A 14,637-nucleotide genomic window follows, 5' to 3' on the forward strand; every position below is an offset into this window, starting at 1 on the left:
TATGTAAAGTGCTCGACTTCTGCCAAATGAGATCGCGCTCGTAAATTAGAGAAAAAGCAGTCCACGAGCCCGATGGAAAACAGCGAGCCTCGCATGTTTTCTGTACTTGGTCGCTGCGCTCGAGGAGGGCTAGCCACCGGAAAAGGCATGATGTATGCGTGTCTTCGTCTAATGAAAGCAAGCAGATTTTATTAGGCAAGACCACGAACCAATAAAAAACACTGACGTGAAGTTGACAGGGCTCCGAGCCCTTCTCTAAATACAAAAGTGTCTTGATGTGATACGCATGCGCGAGCGCATGCAACGCAGGCTCAACCCTAAAAATGTGCCGGATGGGTTTCGGAGGATTAACTTATAGAGCAATATTTACATAAATGAGTGTTGTTTGCCTACTTTAGCACCGTTTGCCAAATTTGTGACAAATTTGGCCGATACTTAGCCCATTTAATTAACAATTGTTTTTTTTTTACCTTTGCTTCGATCTGCCAGGGGCTGGGAGAGTTAATGGGCTGGAGGGTGAAGAAGGTGTTCATTTGTGAATAACTGCAGTATTGTTGACCAATCCCTAGGCAGACCTTAAGCATATATAGTCTTAGTTTTCTCTGGGTATGCCAAGTTTTATTCAAATCCATCTTGGGAAGGAAATAAAAGTGATGCAACTTTTTTTTATGTGTTTATAATTTGATGCTGTTTAATAAATAGGTATGAAATGTGCGAGCTATTAGCAAGGTAAGCCCAGTGCAGGCATCTCAGTGTTCATGCAGATGTGATAGGTAGTAAAGGCAGGTAAAGTAGAAATCACGCTTCTCTCCTTTCGTAGATCTGCTTGAAATTTGGCAGCCACTTGGCATATTCAACTTACTTCTGGATGTACAGAGTTGCATGGACGATCGTAAAGAGAGGCATGGTTAAATAGAGGGGACAAACATTTTCATTTGCTAATTACCATGGCATCCTTTGACAAATCTGCACATAAGGTGACGGGAATTCACAGGTTTAATTTTCTTTTGGCATGTCAGGTTGGGTCCAGTGCAGAGATTTGGGGTCAAAAAAGCTTTAGATTTGGTAATATCTTTGGCACCATTTGACGCATCTGCAGAGAAGTTAAACTCACAAAATTGGTAATTACTTGCAAACCGCGTGTTCAGCTTGTGATTGGCCGCTTGGCTGCCTGCAGCAACTGTCAGTTGTGCACGGCCAATGGCTATATGCAGCAGTGGGTATTGCTGAGGGCCTAGCCTTTGGCACTGATAGTATTTGTTCTGTCTCCATTAGTTTACACGTGGCTGAATGTTTTTTGTTGTGAGGAATGTCTAAGGTGGAAATGCATTAACTGTGACATTGCAAATAAATTATGCAGGATCACGAGGATTCTTGCTGGCTTTTTTGGTTGCAGGACTTTTTTTTTTTTTTTTATGATCATCAATGGTGGCTTGCATAGCGAGAAGAGTTGCACCAGGCCCATCAGAAGCATGCGCTTGGGTATAGCAAGCAATGGAAAAAAAAAAAATATATATATATATATATATATATATATATATATATATATATATATATATATATATATATATTCCATCAAAATTGGTCAGTGGACTGCATGCTCCAATTTGCGGGTGCGAACGTCGGGGTTGACCATTCCCTTCAGAATATAACTGCAACAAAAACGGGGCACTCCCAGGAGTTCGCTTTCAACTTTAATTGAACAAATTGTTTCAGGCCATCTCTCCTCTCATCACTAACACGTTTCAACATCCATCTTCTTCAGAGTGATGAAGACTTCAAATTGATGTAAGTCCTTTCTCTACCATTACTATTTATCCTTCCTCCTACACGAAGGCCATTATGGTTGTCATAGTCCACATATATAAAATTCTAGATGATTACACTAATATTTCTCAGTAATCAACCCAACTCCTGGGGCCTTCACAGGCCACTTCGGCACAGGACAATTCCGAAACACCCATACCCTGTAATGACATGGCTTTTTCCACTGCAGAGCTACAGCAAGGCACATTGAAATGGCATGCCTATCCAGGGTAATGACGTCTTTCAGTGACAAGTGCACATGCCACAATTGGTATCACTTTTAGCTTCACCGTGGGCTATATTCAATTTGTTGCAGTTATATTTTGAAGGGGGTGGTCCGCCAGGACGTTCGCACCAGCAAATTAGAGCGTGCAGACCACTGACCGATTTGGATGAAACGGACGTACAAGGACTGCAGTGCCGGACAACAAGTACGTATTTCAATACGGTCTGTGATGAATCTGAAAGTGTGCACTTGACACTGAAAGACCTCATTAGCCTGGTTAGGCCTATATTTTTCTTTGCGCCTTGCAGTAGCTCTGCAGTGGAAAAAGCCAATGTCACTAGAGGGAACTGGTGATTCGGAATCATTCTGTGCCGCAGCGGCCCTGTGAAGGGCCCAGGAGTTGGGTTGATTACTCAGAGTGTAATCATCTAGAATTATATATGTGGACTAACACAACCATGATGCCCTTTGTGGAGGAGGAAGGATAAATAGTAATGGTAAAGAAAGGACTTACATCAGTTTAAAATCTTCATCACTTTGAAGAAGACGGATGTTGAAACGCATTAGTGATGAGAGGAGAGATGACTTGAAACAAACAATTTGGGCAATTAAAGTTGAAATCGAACTTATGGGAGTGCAGCGTATTTGTTATATATATATATAGATATTTTTTTTATTATTACACACATATCTCCCATGAACACTTCACGTAAGTAGCCTGGTGCACCACTCATTCTTGCAATTGGCAAGAACCTCTGTTGAAGTACATCCGAGTAGTCTAGTGGTCCGATATTTAAGCAACATAAGCAATGCTGCCAACTTACTTGACAGAGGACTATGTCATGAACCAAAATCCAATAACCGTATGAACCTGGCTCATGCTCAGTGGTGATCTATGCACCTAATTACAACTAATAGCTATCCTACAACAAATTACAATACTGGTTATTCTTATACGGTCACTGGGATATTAACAGTACCAATTACATGTTAACTTGATGAATGTGTACATATAAAAAGTCTAAAGAACTACACTTTTATCTACAATATATAGACTATGCAAGGCATATAATCAGGTTATTTTGAAGTCAGTCCAAAAACTAAATATTATGTTTGAGATAGACGGGAAAACAAGCAGTATTCATGACTAAGCCCAGATAAAAATTTGGAAACAAAACGCTCAATCTTCTGTGCAAAGGACTGCCAATAAGTCGGTACAAGAAAAATTTTAAGAAGGGGTAATTTGCGGAAATCACTTAAAATCAGGATTCTCAGATCATGCTTCGAAAGTGGATGGTGTACAGTGCTGGAACGATATGTTAGAAACTTACAAAGATGGACGTCGGTCATTTAAGGAACTAGAGCTAGGAAGACAAAGAAATGTTTTTTCTAAACAGTCAAAGTAAAAATTGAAAACTGGGCCAACAGCTCCAGATGCAGCCTGTAAGTTTAAAACTACAGCTGTATCTTTTAATGATCGGAACTTGTAGATGTGTCCTCTAGAACAAAAAAAAGTCGTCTGGCACTGTAAGAGGGGGCTCTTCCTCAAAGAAGGACAAGCCCTAACTAACATGGCTTATATTCCCGAAGAATATAAAGACTTGCAGATACTTACAGGCCCACCCTGCTGCACCAGTCTTCACATCTGTCAACAAAGGTAGTGTCAATACATGGTGACGACTTCTACCTAAACATATTGAGTAAATATGTTCAATTACTACCTTCTTGGCTATATTAAAAGGAGAATTATGAAACATAAATCTTATGAGCTCGCAGAAATTTAACTTTCTAATTTTGCATGCAAAAACTTGTCTTACTCACAAAGTAAGAAAGAACTCATATGACGGAAAATAGAACCATGGACAATGTGTTTAAAACAGTTCAAGTAGGTCAACATATTATACATAATACTTTGTCCATCTAAATTACAATTACCAAAATCAACTGTGCAAATCATATTGATCATGAAGGGGTTGAATCAGCAGGGGGAGCTCGATGGTGGCCACGAGGACCTCTGCAACAGGTACTCAACCTGATGAGCACACACAATGCATATTATTTCCCTCAGACCACAAATTGCATATAACATTTAACGAGGTTAAGAAACAAAATATAAGCAATTCAAACATGTTCGTTGGCAGATTATACTTAGCCAACCGTGAAAGCCAGCTAATTTGGTAAAGGTAGCGAGAAAGATTAAGTAGGCAAATTAAAATTAAATTAAATAAGAAAACTAAGTGTAGGTTACTTTCGTATTCCTAAAATCCCATAAAGGCACAGAAGGAATCCAAATGCCCTAGTTTATTTATAAATGTCCTGTATAAAAAGTAGATATCTATAACTTCAGAAATAGACTTCAGACATTAACTGCCCGGTTAAAGTAAACTCAAGTCCTTTGTTTACGAAAACACTTCATGATCAAAATTGCTAATATTAAATTGTAAAGATCACGCTGCAGAATCTCTCTCTATTGACATTATTACAAGTGAACGATTGCACCGTTTGTGTGTGTACTATCGCGAACAATCTAATGGTCTAGGAAGTTAGCTTACTTTAAAGCCATAAAAACAACAGTTGTCATCTGTCAACTAGAGAGGGCAATCAACCATTCAGCATTCAAATAAACGTTGTAGCGTGTTGTAAAAGCCGGCATGTAGCCTTTTATCACAGCTGTCACTAATTTTAGACACGTTTCTCTCGTGAACGCTCTGAAATGAGTGGAGCCACCTAAATGCCTAACACCCTGCAGGAAAAAAAAAATAGTTAACACGTTTCAATTCCCCGTTTGACTTTCCTGACCAACACAAACGAATACATTATACTAAAAGAGAACAACATTGCCGGCTTTGAGTAAACAAACAAAAAATAGGTTGCACGAACTAGTGCTTAAAAATCCCTTAAAAAATGTAAGCTTACTTTCAAATTTTGGTGTACGAAACAAATACAAATCTGACAAGTCCGCCCCTCGCGACTCTAGCTAACATTTCTCAGAACACTCGGACACACCCCTTTATAATGCCGGACTTCCATGCATGCCAATTCTAGGGGTTAACAACATTCTTCAAAGACTCGAGGACTCTCCCGTGCTGGCAGATATACGAACTGACCCGTCATGCAGTAAGTATGCGATGCAGCCCATTGTGTACCAGGGTTCATGCGAGGGCCCTGGGTAGAGTTTCGAAAACCTGGGCCTTCTCCTGCTGCTGGCCACGAAAACCGAAAACAAGAGTCCGAAAAATGCATCATGCAGCAACTGGCAAAACCACCTCTGCAAGACTGACCTGCCTGGACAGGGGTCTGCTACTCTGCCACAATGTGGGTGGTATAATTGCTTGGAGAGGGTGCCCGTACTGGAAAGCTACCTTGAAGGGGCGTAACGAGGTTGTGTAAGATGTGAACTGCTGGGGGAGGTAAGAGTGAGCCTGTTTTGGGGAAATGAGTACTGGGAGTTGCTTTTGATGCAAAGCTGGGGGCTGCCTCAGGTATAGGCACACTGCCATGATCCTGCCCGCATAGACCAGTGTGCCAGGTGGAGTGGGAGTGGACTCTAGCAGCTGTGGGGGCGAGCTAGAGCCATGAAGGAGCTTCCCTGCTGCAGGAGGTGTCTGTCCCTGCAGCGTAGGTCACTCGCTGCTGCGGGACCCCGTGACATGCGGGGAAGGGGTCGGTGGCCGGATGTTGGCTGGAATGCACGGCTGCGGGGCACGGGCGGGGGCAGTGGGTGCGCGCTGCAGCCTCCGGTGCCGGGTGCTTGACCTCCGGTGCAGGCGGGACTCACCTTCTGCGAGGTCTGCTGCAGCACATTCTGCTCCACGGTCATGGCCCGGCCCTGCGGCGGCCGCGGCGGGCAGGCGGTGCAGGGGAGGCGTGAGGCCCGGGCGCTGCAGCGGCGCGGAGAGAGAGCGGGGACCACCCGCGTGAGAGCGGCGAGGGGGCTGCGAGGAGTAGCCGCCGATGGGAAACGCGCAGGAGCGCCACGGAAGCCGCCCGCTCCTGCAGCGCCGCCGGTGGACGTGCTGCTTCACCTCCTGCCGCCACCGCCCGTCCGCTGCCCGCAACCCGCCCCGCCAGTCTCCTCCCCGCAACCCGCCCCGCCAGTCTCCTCCCTCTCCCTTCAGCCCGGCTCCGGCTCCTCCCTGCAGGCCCTGGCCTCCTCCCACTCTCCAGCCGAGGCACCGCCGGATCATACTATACGCCCCTTTGTGTACCTATATGAACAGCTTCCTGATGTCATCACCGACATATTAACCTAGCCAACAATTTTATGCGAAAAGTTCGATTGGCACCAGAGATGACACCCCATAAAAACCATAGGCTGAGAGCTCGCCACACCTTCACCAAACAAGCCCAGTAAGGCGAGACCTCAAGTATTGACTCATTGCAACTGAGACTGGTGTCCAAGGGGTGGCATCCCGTGGAGGTCAACCCCGAGGATGTTTGGGTTGGTGTTATAAGCCAGGCAAGTGGGGTAGTCATTGGTCACTTCAGATTTGTGGGCGGGTTAGGGTGACAGTTTTAAGTCATTGTTCCTGAGGTTAGTCCCCCTTTCTAGCACAGGTGGTCCTGGAGGTAGGAGCTGTCCAGTTTCTGTCTGGTATTAAACCCTTTTGAGCCTGCGAAGTAGTGTTAGGTTTTATCTGCTATTCATTAAGCCCTTTGATAATAATAATGGTGGTTAAAAACCAGGCAGTAAGGGATGCATTAAAAGTTCTGAGGCTGGGAGAGAGGATTTGTTGCAGCCGGATGTACTGTCTCAGTCTTGGGTGGGCTGAACCTGCCAGAAGCGCTTGAGTCGCTGTCGTTTGGGCTCGCCTGCATAGGCCCCGGGATGCAGGGCGGTCAAGACCGCAAAGAACAGCGCAGACTCCTTTTACTGTTTGCGGCTGGACGTGACTGCCGTAGCCACGCCCCACACTCTTGTTATTAGAACTCCATCGCACGCTGTAGTGGTGACCTCAAGGTCTTACATACGCGGGGTCTCCCACGTAATACAGCAATATAATAGCACATTCCTCTCCAATCTCAATAAGCAAACAACATCATCAACCAGTACAACATATCATATCAAAATGCAGTTACCCTCCTGGTTGCAATATCACCCCATACCTTCTTACAGCTTATGTCAGGAACCTGGCCAACCTCGAGGACGGGGCCGAGTTGGGCATCAGGTGATAAATAGCTGGGACGGGGTCATGGCTGTCGGGTTGTCCAAGGCTGCTTTCATCCTTTGGCTCGACTCATACTAAGAGACACAGGCCAGCGTCCGGGGGATCCGGTGACTTTGTCAAGCTTGCATTGTCAAACGAATAGGCCTGGCCTTCATCGTGATTTGATTTCCTTTCTAGGTCACCTCTCATTTATCTGAAAAATGACACATTTCTCGTGAAGGTCTCGTCCCCTTGACAGGCGTTTTTTGAGGTGCCTCGTTGTTTTCAGACTCGCCACGGTCTCTGCTCGAACGGTAGCCGAAACTTGCTGCTGGGATACTGGTCTTTGACAGAAACCCAGTCTCTGGGTTGGATCAATTTTGGCCGGGCTCGCCACAGAGTGCTGGCCTGTTGACGGGTCTTTCTCCTTTGGTGAAATACTTCAAAATTGTCAATGGACAGTAGCAACCACATGGAGTGATGCAGAATATTGCCTGTAACTATCCTACCCAAACTAGCATGTCTTGGGGCTTGCCCAGTTGTAAAGTGAGGCGTCTGGTTTTTCTCACATAGGAAGCTATATATGGCTCTCTCAACCGACTGGCTGTCAGCATGAGCGATGCAGATAACTTTGTTGAGGGTCCTCATGAACCACTCCACCTCCTCATTGGCTTGAGGCCATGTCGGTGTTACCTTCTGGTGGTGGATACCTCAGGAGTTTAAGTACTCTGCAAATTCTTGCCCTTGGAATGAGGGACCATTGTCGGTTCTTACACTGTTCATGATGCCATGTGTAGCGATTACTTTTTCCAATTTCTTGATCACATCAGGAGTGGACTGTGAGAGCACAATTTCAACTTCTGGATATTTCATGTAGTCATTGATGATGACCAGGGTGTGTCGTCCATCAGGTAGATGTCCAGAATCAAGAATGGTAGACTCCCATGGTCGGTGGGGCCCTGCTTCCATTATGGCTGGAGGAGGTGGTTCAGGAGGTCTGACTACTTGGCACCACCGATAGGATTTGACAGCTTGTTCGACCATGGCATCCATGTGTGGAAACCAAACTTTGGTGCGGAGTCGGTTCTTGGTTTTTGTGATCCCTTGGTGTTCATGAGGTGTTAGTTGGACTCCTCTCTGTGTTAGATTAGTGGGGATCGCAAGACGAGGTCCTCTCAAAAGGCAACCTCCTGTGTCTGTCGATAGTCCTTGCTGAACATGTAGTAGGGATTCCAAAGTTTTTCTGGCTTCCGGAGTCCTTTGTGGCAGTTGGCCCTTGAGAGCACGTCAATTAGTTGATTGAAGTGCAGCCAAAACAAGCTGCAAGCACTCATCTTCCTTTGTGGCTTGCTGTAACGTTGCCAGAGATATAGCCAGCCGTCAAGAGCATTCTGTGATGAAGTTTACGTAGACTTCTGTCGCCTCTGCCTCTTCCGTGGGAGTTGCTGCTCGGGGGTGTCCGGACAGGAAATCGTCCGGGTTAGTTGAGCCTGGCCAATACTCCGCCTGGCAGTCGTATTCCTGTAATTGCAACATCCATTTCTCAATGCGAGGGGGCAGTTTGGACGCTGACCCCTGGAACAGGGGAATTAGTGGGGTGTGACAACAAAAGGGTGACCATACATATATAAATGAAAATGTCTGCGGGCCCAGTGTATAGCAATATCTTCTCTCTCTATTTGCGAGTACCGCTGCTCTGTGAGGTGAGAGAGTGGCTGGCGTATGCAACTGGGGCTCAGTCACCATGAGAGTGTTGTTGGGTGAGCACTGCCCCCAGTCCTTTAGGGCTGACATTCATGGCAATATACTTCGGCTTAGTTGGATCAAAGTAGGATAAGATGGTGTTTGCCTACAACGCTTCTTTGAATAGTTGAAAAGCCTCTTCTTCTTTCGGGCCCCAGGTCCAAGATGTATTGGCTCTGGTGAGCTCCCTCAGTGGTTGGGTGAGGCCTGTAAGGTCTGGAATAAAACAACCACATAAATTGATCATTTGATCATTTTGAGGAAACTCCTGACTTCTAAGGTGTTAGTAGGAGCAAGGGCCACTTGTTCTTTCCTCTTGTCTGGGTCTGGATGCGATTGGATAAGTAGGTGTAACCAAATAATCTTATTTTCTGCTTAAGGAATTCACACTTCTCTCAGTGTAGCATGAGCCCAACATCACAAATCCTCTGGAGTACTCCACGTAGATGATCATGGTGGTTTGGCAGAGGCTTGGCGTAGATAAGAATGTCATTCCTGGCATTAAAGGCTACCGGGAGACAAGTGAGGAGCTCCTGATTTGTGTTCTGGAAGAATTCCGCCACACTAGAAATGCCAAAGTTTAGGCGGCGATCGTGTCACAACCCTAGATGGGTTGAGAAAGTTGTAATGTAATATGAGTCTTTATGGAAAGGTAGCTGATGGTAGCCAGATCGTAAATCGACTTTGGAGAACCGTTGAGCTCCTGTGAGCTCACTGAGAATGTCGTCTTCTCTGGGAGTCAAATGTTGCTTCAGTTTTGGTAGATGCATTAGGTAATCTCCTGTCCACTCATACGCGGGCGTCCCCTGGCTGTTCGGGCTTTCTGGTGATGACAATTGGGGACACCCAAGTCATGGGTCCTGACACCTTCTCAGTAATGTCAGCTGTCTCCAGCTTGATCAAATTCGCTTCATCTTTGGGCCAGAGGTGAAGGGCTCTGCGCCTGTGTCTCAGGGCAATCGGCTGTATCAACCCATCAATGTGGAGTTTGACTTTGCTTCCCTTGAGGCACCGAATGCCTTTGAAAACATCTTTATGCTCCTTTAGAAGGCTTGCTAGTTCCTCTACTTGCACCCCAAGCAAAATGATATTATGCCTAGTGACTCAGCTGTCTGTCCACTGATTAGCATGCCAGTCCCTCCTTTAGATACGTATATAGTGTCACTGTCACTGAAGTGTCAGTCTTGCCATCTCCCTGTGATATTCATGTCTGAAAACACCTTAAGAGTGGTATCGGTGTGGTCTGACTGACTGCGAACCCTCATATTTTCACTTTGGTTAGCGGAGGGGGTTTGTTTAAGGAGGAATGGGCGCTCTCTGACTTCAGTTCTCTGGATGCGCCAATACATTTTTTTCCAGTGGGTTGTTTAGTTCCTATTCTGATTGGGCACTTTGGTAAAGGATGACAAATCTGGGGCACAGCTTCTATGGCAAAAATGGTGTGGACCATCCAGTCCTCTGCATCATCATCTTCCATGTCCTGCGGTCGTTCAGCATCCTCAGAAACCCCTTGGGCAACTTCTCTCGCAGCCTTGGGCTTTGAGGATCAGCAGGCTCTCGCAAAATGATTGTATTTCCCACATGCAACTCAGCGCCGTCCATTTGCTGGGCAGTCGTTGAGTCAGTAAGGAGGACCCCCACAGTATCCATACTCTTTGTGCTTGTCTGAAAGCCCTTTCTGAGTAGTAGTGTTTGAGTGAGCTCGGACAACGTTAACTTGATCTGTTTTGATTGGTCTATGGAGATCAACCTCCATGTGAGAGGACCTGGCTTTTGACAGTTCTTTCGACCTCCCAAAGGTCAGGATGCTCTGTAGTGGTTTGCCTGGTTCTTGGAGGATTTCTTCTTCTACCTTTGTGGATGAGCACCCTTGCATTATTTGTCCACGTATCTCTTTTTGCTCGTCCACGAATCCACAGGTGGGGGCCAGCTCTTTTAATATACCGTGGAACACGTCAAGAGAGTCTTCTGGTTCTTGGCATGCTTGGTGGAACACAAATCTCTCGTAGTCTCTGTTCACCATTGGTTCAAAATGACTGTTCAGGGCACGCAGTAGAGTGGCATATAATTTCGGCATTTCTTCTGTTAACGTTTTATACATGTTATGAATGTTTTTCCCGCCCGGATGTAACATGAAGGCTCTTTGTCATTCTGCAGGAATGTCTGTCCCTTCAAAATAGAACTGAAGACGCTCCACCCAGTCTTTCCATTTTGGCACAAATGCGGATGGTGCCCCATTAACAGTAAATGGTTCAATGGGTGGAATGGTGGCCATTTTGGTGTGGTTTTGATTAAGTCCTGTTGAAGCCTCCTTTTCTATCTACCCTCAGGAACAAACCAGAGACCAGCCAGCCTTAAGGTACAAGCAGAAATATTTAATAATACATGCATGGAGACTGTGGCTTGAAAGGCCAAGGTCAAGCAGTCTGAATTGCGGAACTCCAATACAATCTTTTATGCATGAAAACCACAAAAGGGTGAAAATACATCATCCAATCAGAACAACTGAAAGATAATTTCTTCATCAAGTACATGGTGTGATGTTGATCAGGAGATGCATGGTATTACACATATATTAGGCATCTATCCAATCACAGTAGAATAACATTTCATGGTGGCAGCGTGATACAAGATGACCACAAGCGTGACCTTCACATTTCTCAGACGGTTGGGACTTTCTAAGGCGTCACCAATCCAGCTTCCTCATAACCTATCCTCAGACCTATGTGGACATCGAGATGTCTGTCTGTTGCTGGGCAAATGAAGCAATGCATGTCGCATGAGCTGTCTCTTTTAGGCAAGCCTTGAATTGCAAGCTGCCTGTCAGGGTTAATGTACTAAAGGTCATCCAACCTTCTACATATGTTTTTCAGGCCTGTACATCATTGAGTATCACAGAATGAGGTTAGGCCTGGGGGGATAATTAAATGGATTCCTGAGCCAGTTTCCACAGTCCCAGCTGTGGTCTGGCTAAGGGGCATCTTGTGGTGTTTTTCGCTCGCGGCGCAAGCACTGCCCTGTCAGAAACGGAGACAGTTGCCAAACCAAGACTTTTTTTGTTTACTTCTCTTTTTTCTCTTTTTCTTTGTTTGCGCTTATGGGGTGCGGCATTCATATGCAGTGTTGACTGGTTATAGCCTGTTGGGGCACTCCTGCTCCCTTCCAGGCTGTCTCTGGGATGCACCAAGTGTCATTAGCAGTAACACCCACTGGTGGCAGTATTGACCCCGGCACAGCCTTGTTCCACGTGATATATTGAATTCACTTCTGATTTGTGCCCTTTGGTGGTCGGCAGCATCGTATGCCTCTGAGCCGAGCAAGCATGCATGTTGAGGTCGGGCTGTTCAGACCCGCGTGCTGCAGCCCTTAGTTCTTAGTATCGCGACTTAATGGGCCACTGGAGCTCTGCTTTTGATTGTATTGCACAGGCAGGTAGGGGTTCGCACACCCACCTCGTCACCAATGTACTGCTGTTGTTGGATCTCGCAGACGCAGGCCTCGGGTTTGCAAGCCAGTCAAGACTGCAAAGAATAACGTAGCCACCTTTTACTGTTTGCGACTGGATGTGACTTCCAGCGCTACGCCCGCATTCCTTTTATTAGTACTCCAGCTCACGCTGGAGTGAATCACCAGGTATTACGTACGTGGGGGTCTCCCACAAGACTACCCCGCAGTAATACAGCAGTGGGATAGTACGGCTCTCTGCGGTGAGTGGGGTGGCCACGGCGGTATTAGCATGCTCTCCACCTCGAGCGAAAGTTGAAGCGAGAGTTCTGTGTGCTGAATAGCATAGTGAGTCTGTGCTAATTGATGACAATGCTGTTAAAAATCAAACACCTACCTTGGAAACTGAGCAGCAGATTAAGGGAGGTGGGGCATGGCAGGGCTTGTGTCCGCACGCCAGGTCTGCCAGTGTTAAATGTCACACTCCTGACTCGGATGCTGTGGTAAAATCAGCCAGGGAGCTTCGTCCCCCCTTCGTGGAGTGCAGAGACAGGGTCTCACATGCGGGTGGCAGCAGTATGCTTGTGCGTTAGTGCAGACGTGAGCACACATGATGTTAGGCACATTGAAAGAGAGGAAGGACTTATGCCTTTCTCTGATCAGGTGCAGCTGGGGCCAGAATCAGGTGTAAGTAGAGCAGCACCGTCCAATAAGGAATTAGAATATGTGGTGAAGCATCAGTGCAAAGAAATCGACAGCCAACAGTTTGGCTTGCTTCCCCCACTGGTTACAGCTCAGAAGGGAGTTGCTGCCAGAGAGCTCTCATAAAATGGTGAAACAGTATATAAATTTACTTGCTGCAGACAAGGGCAGACTAGTTCACAGCAGGCAGATAGCTTAGGCTCACACTAAGTGGGGACAGGGGTAGTGGTAAAGGCAGATGGGTTTGGGTGGATGATGAGTTTGACCCACGCAGTTGGCAGATGGTGCAGCCAAGGTCAGGTCTCAGGACCACCCATCCCAGAGGTTGGGGCGGCCTGCTGGGCAACGTTGGGACCATGCCAGAGGAATTGCCACTCTGTGGCGACAGGAGCACAGAGAGGATGGGAGCGACCTCTATGACCCAGGCCAAAGAGAGGGATGAGTCCGAGGTGACCATCCTGATGAGGAGGGATGGAGTTGAATCATCAAAATCAGCTACTTATGTTATTATTGATTGGATATGTTATGTTGAAGAAGTGACGGACGACGAGAGGCCTGGAGTGTGTGGCGGTATGGACGATTAGGAAATTGAGTGTGAATTTGATTATAAAGATGATGAGGAGGAGCTTGAAGAAGGAGAAATTCCTCATTGAAAGGAGGTGGAATGCAGGCAACAATAAGGGGTCAGGTGGGAAGGGGCACACTAATTTGTCTCGTATTAGTGTCATTCCACAGAAGGGGTTTTGCAAAGAAAAATCAGTTTGGAGGGGACCATCAGTTTTGGCGTGATACGGACAGGAGCATACAAGACCGACACATCAGAATGGACGCTTGCAATCAGGTGAGAGGCAGTGGTGAAAAATGTGGGATTTTGGACATAGGCCACACGCCACAAGCATTGATGTTGTGGTTGGTACCTCAGGACTGGATAAAGGGGTTGGCACAGAACCCCAAGGATGGGGAAAAGGAGGGGGACATAATCAAAATTGGGGATGATGATGCTTCAGAAAGGGGCTAAAGGTGCAATGGGCGGGGATTCAGGAGATGCAAAAGGAGTGGATACGACACAAGAAGGGTACTCCACTAAACTTAAGAGCAAATCTGAAGGGGCCAAAGGGGATACTGATAAAGCAGCTGTTTTCGATGGCTTCCTTACATGGGTGTGTCTGTGCCACTGGGGCTCATCTTTTTAATGCCACAAAGAAGAACATTTGGAAAGTGAGTTTATTGATGGTTTGTCAGGGGCTACTCGTCGTTTATGACTCTGGCCAACTGGAACTGCAGAATGGTCTCGATCCTTGTAGGTTCTACCTTGACCAAGGTAAGGGCCATCCTTTCTGGTAGCCACGGTGCTGCTGACGATGGAATGACAAATTCAGTCCATGCCCTCTAGGAGTCCCAGAGGAAAAAACCTCAAAGGGAAAAACCTCTATACTCCCTGGAACAAAAAATAAGGAAAAAGGTAAGTCTTCCAACAAGAAAACAAATACTGAAGAAACTGGAACAGGCAAGGAAAAAAGCTGGAGAAAAAACAACCGGAACGATGATCACCACCAAAGGTAATGTTGC

At 46.4% G+C, this 14,637-nt stretch overlaps 1 protein-coding gene across 4 annotated transcripts in view; it reads right to left on the minus strand.

Annotated features, from left to right (window-relative positions):
• Positions 1–6,120, minus strand: part of USP25 (ubiquitin specific peptidase 25) — a 465,144-nt gene extending 459,024 nt beyond the window's left edge. For 3 of the 4 annotated variants that reach the window (XM_069204108.1, XM_069204107.1, XM_069204112.1), the window contains exon 1: positions 5,811–6,120. In XM_069204108.1, coding sequence (XP_069060209.1) covers positions 5,811–5,852 — 42 coding nt within the window. In that variant the 5' untranslated portion in view covers positions 5,853–6,120. The remainder of the gene's footprint in view (positions 1–5,810) is intronic. The other variant, XM_069204111.1, reaches the window with a different exon arrangement.
• Positions 6,121–14,637: the final 8,517 nt, after the last annotated feature.

This window comes from Pleurodeles waltl, chromosome 8 (assembly GCF_031143425.1).
Source record: "Pleurodeles waltl isolate 20211129_DDA chromosome 8, aPleWal1.hap1.20221129, whole genome shotgun sequence".
Classification (NCBI taxonomy): Eukaryota; Metazoa; Chordata; class Amphibia; order Caudata; family Salamandridae; genus Pleurodeles; species Pleurodeles waltl.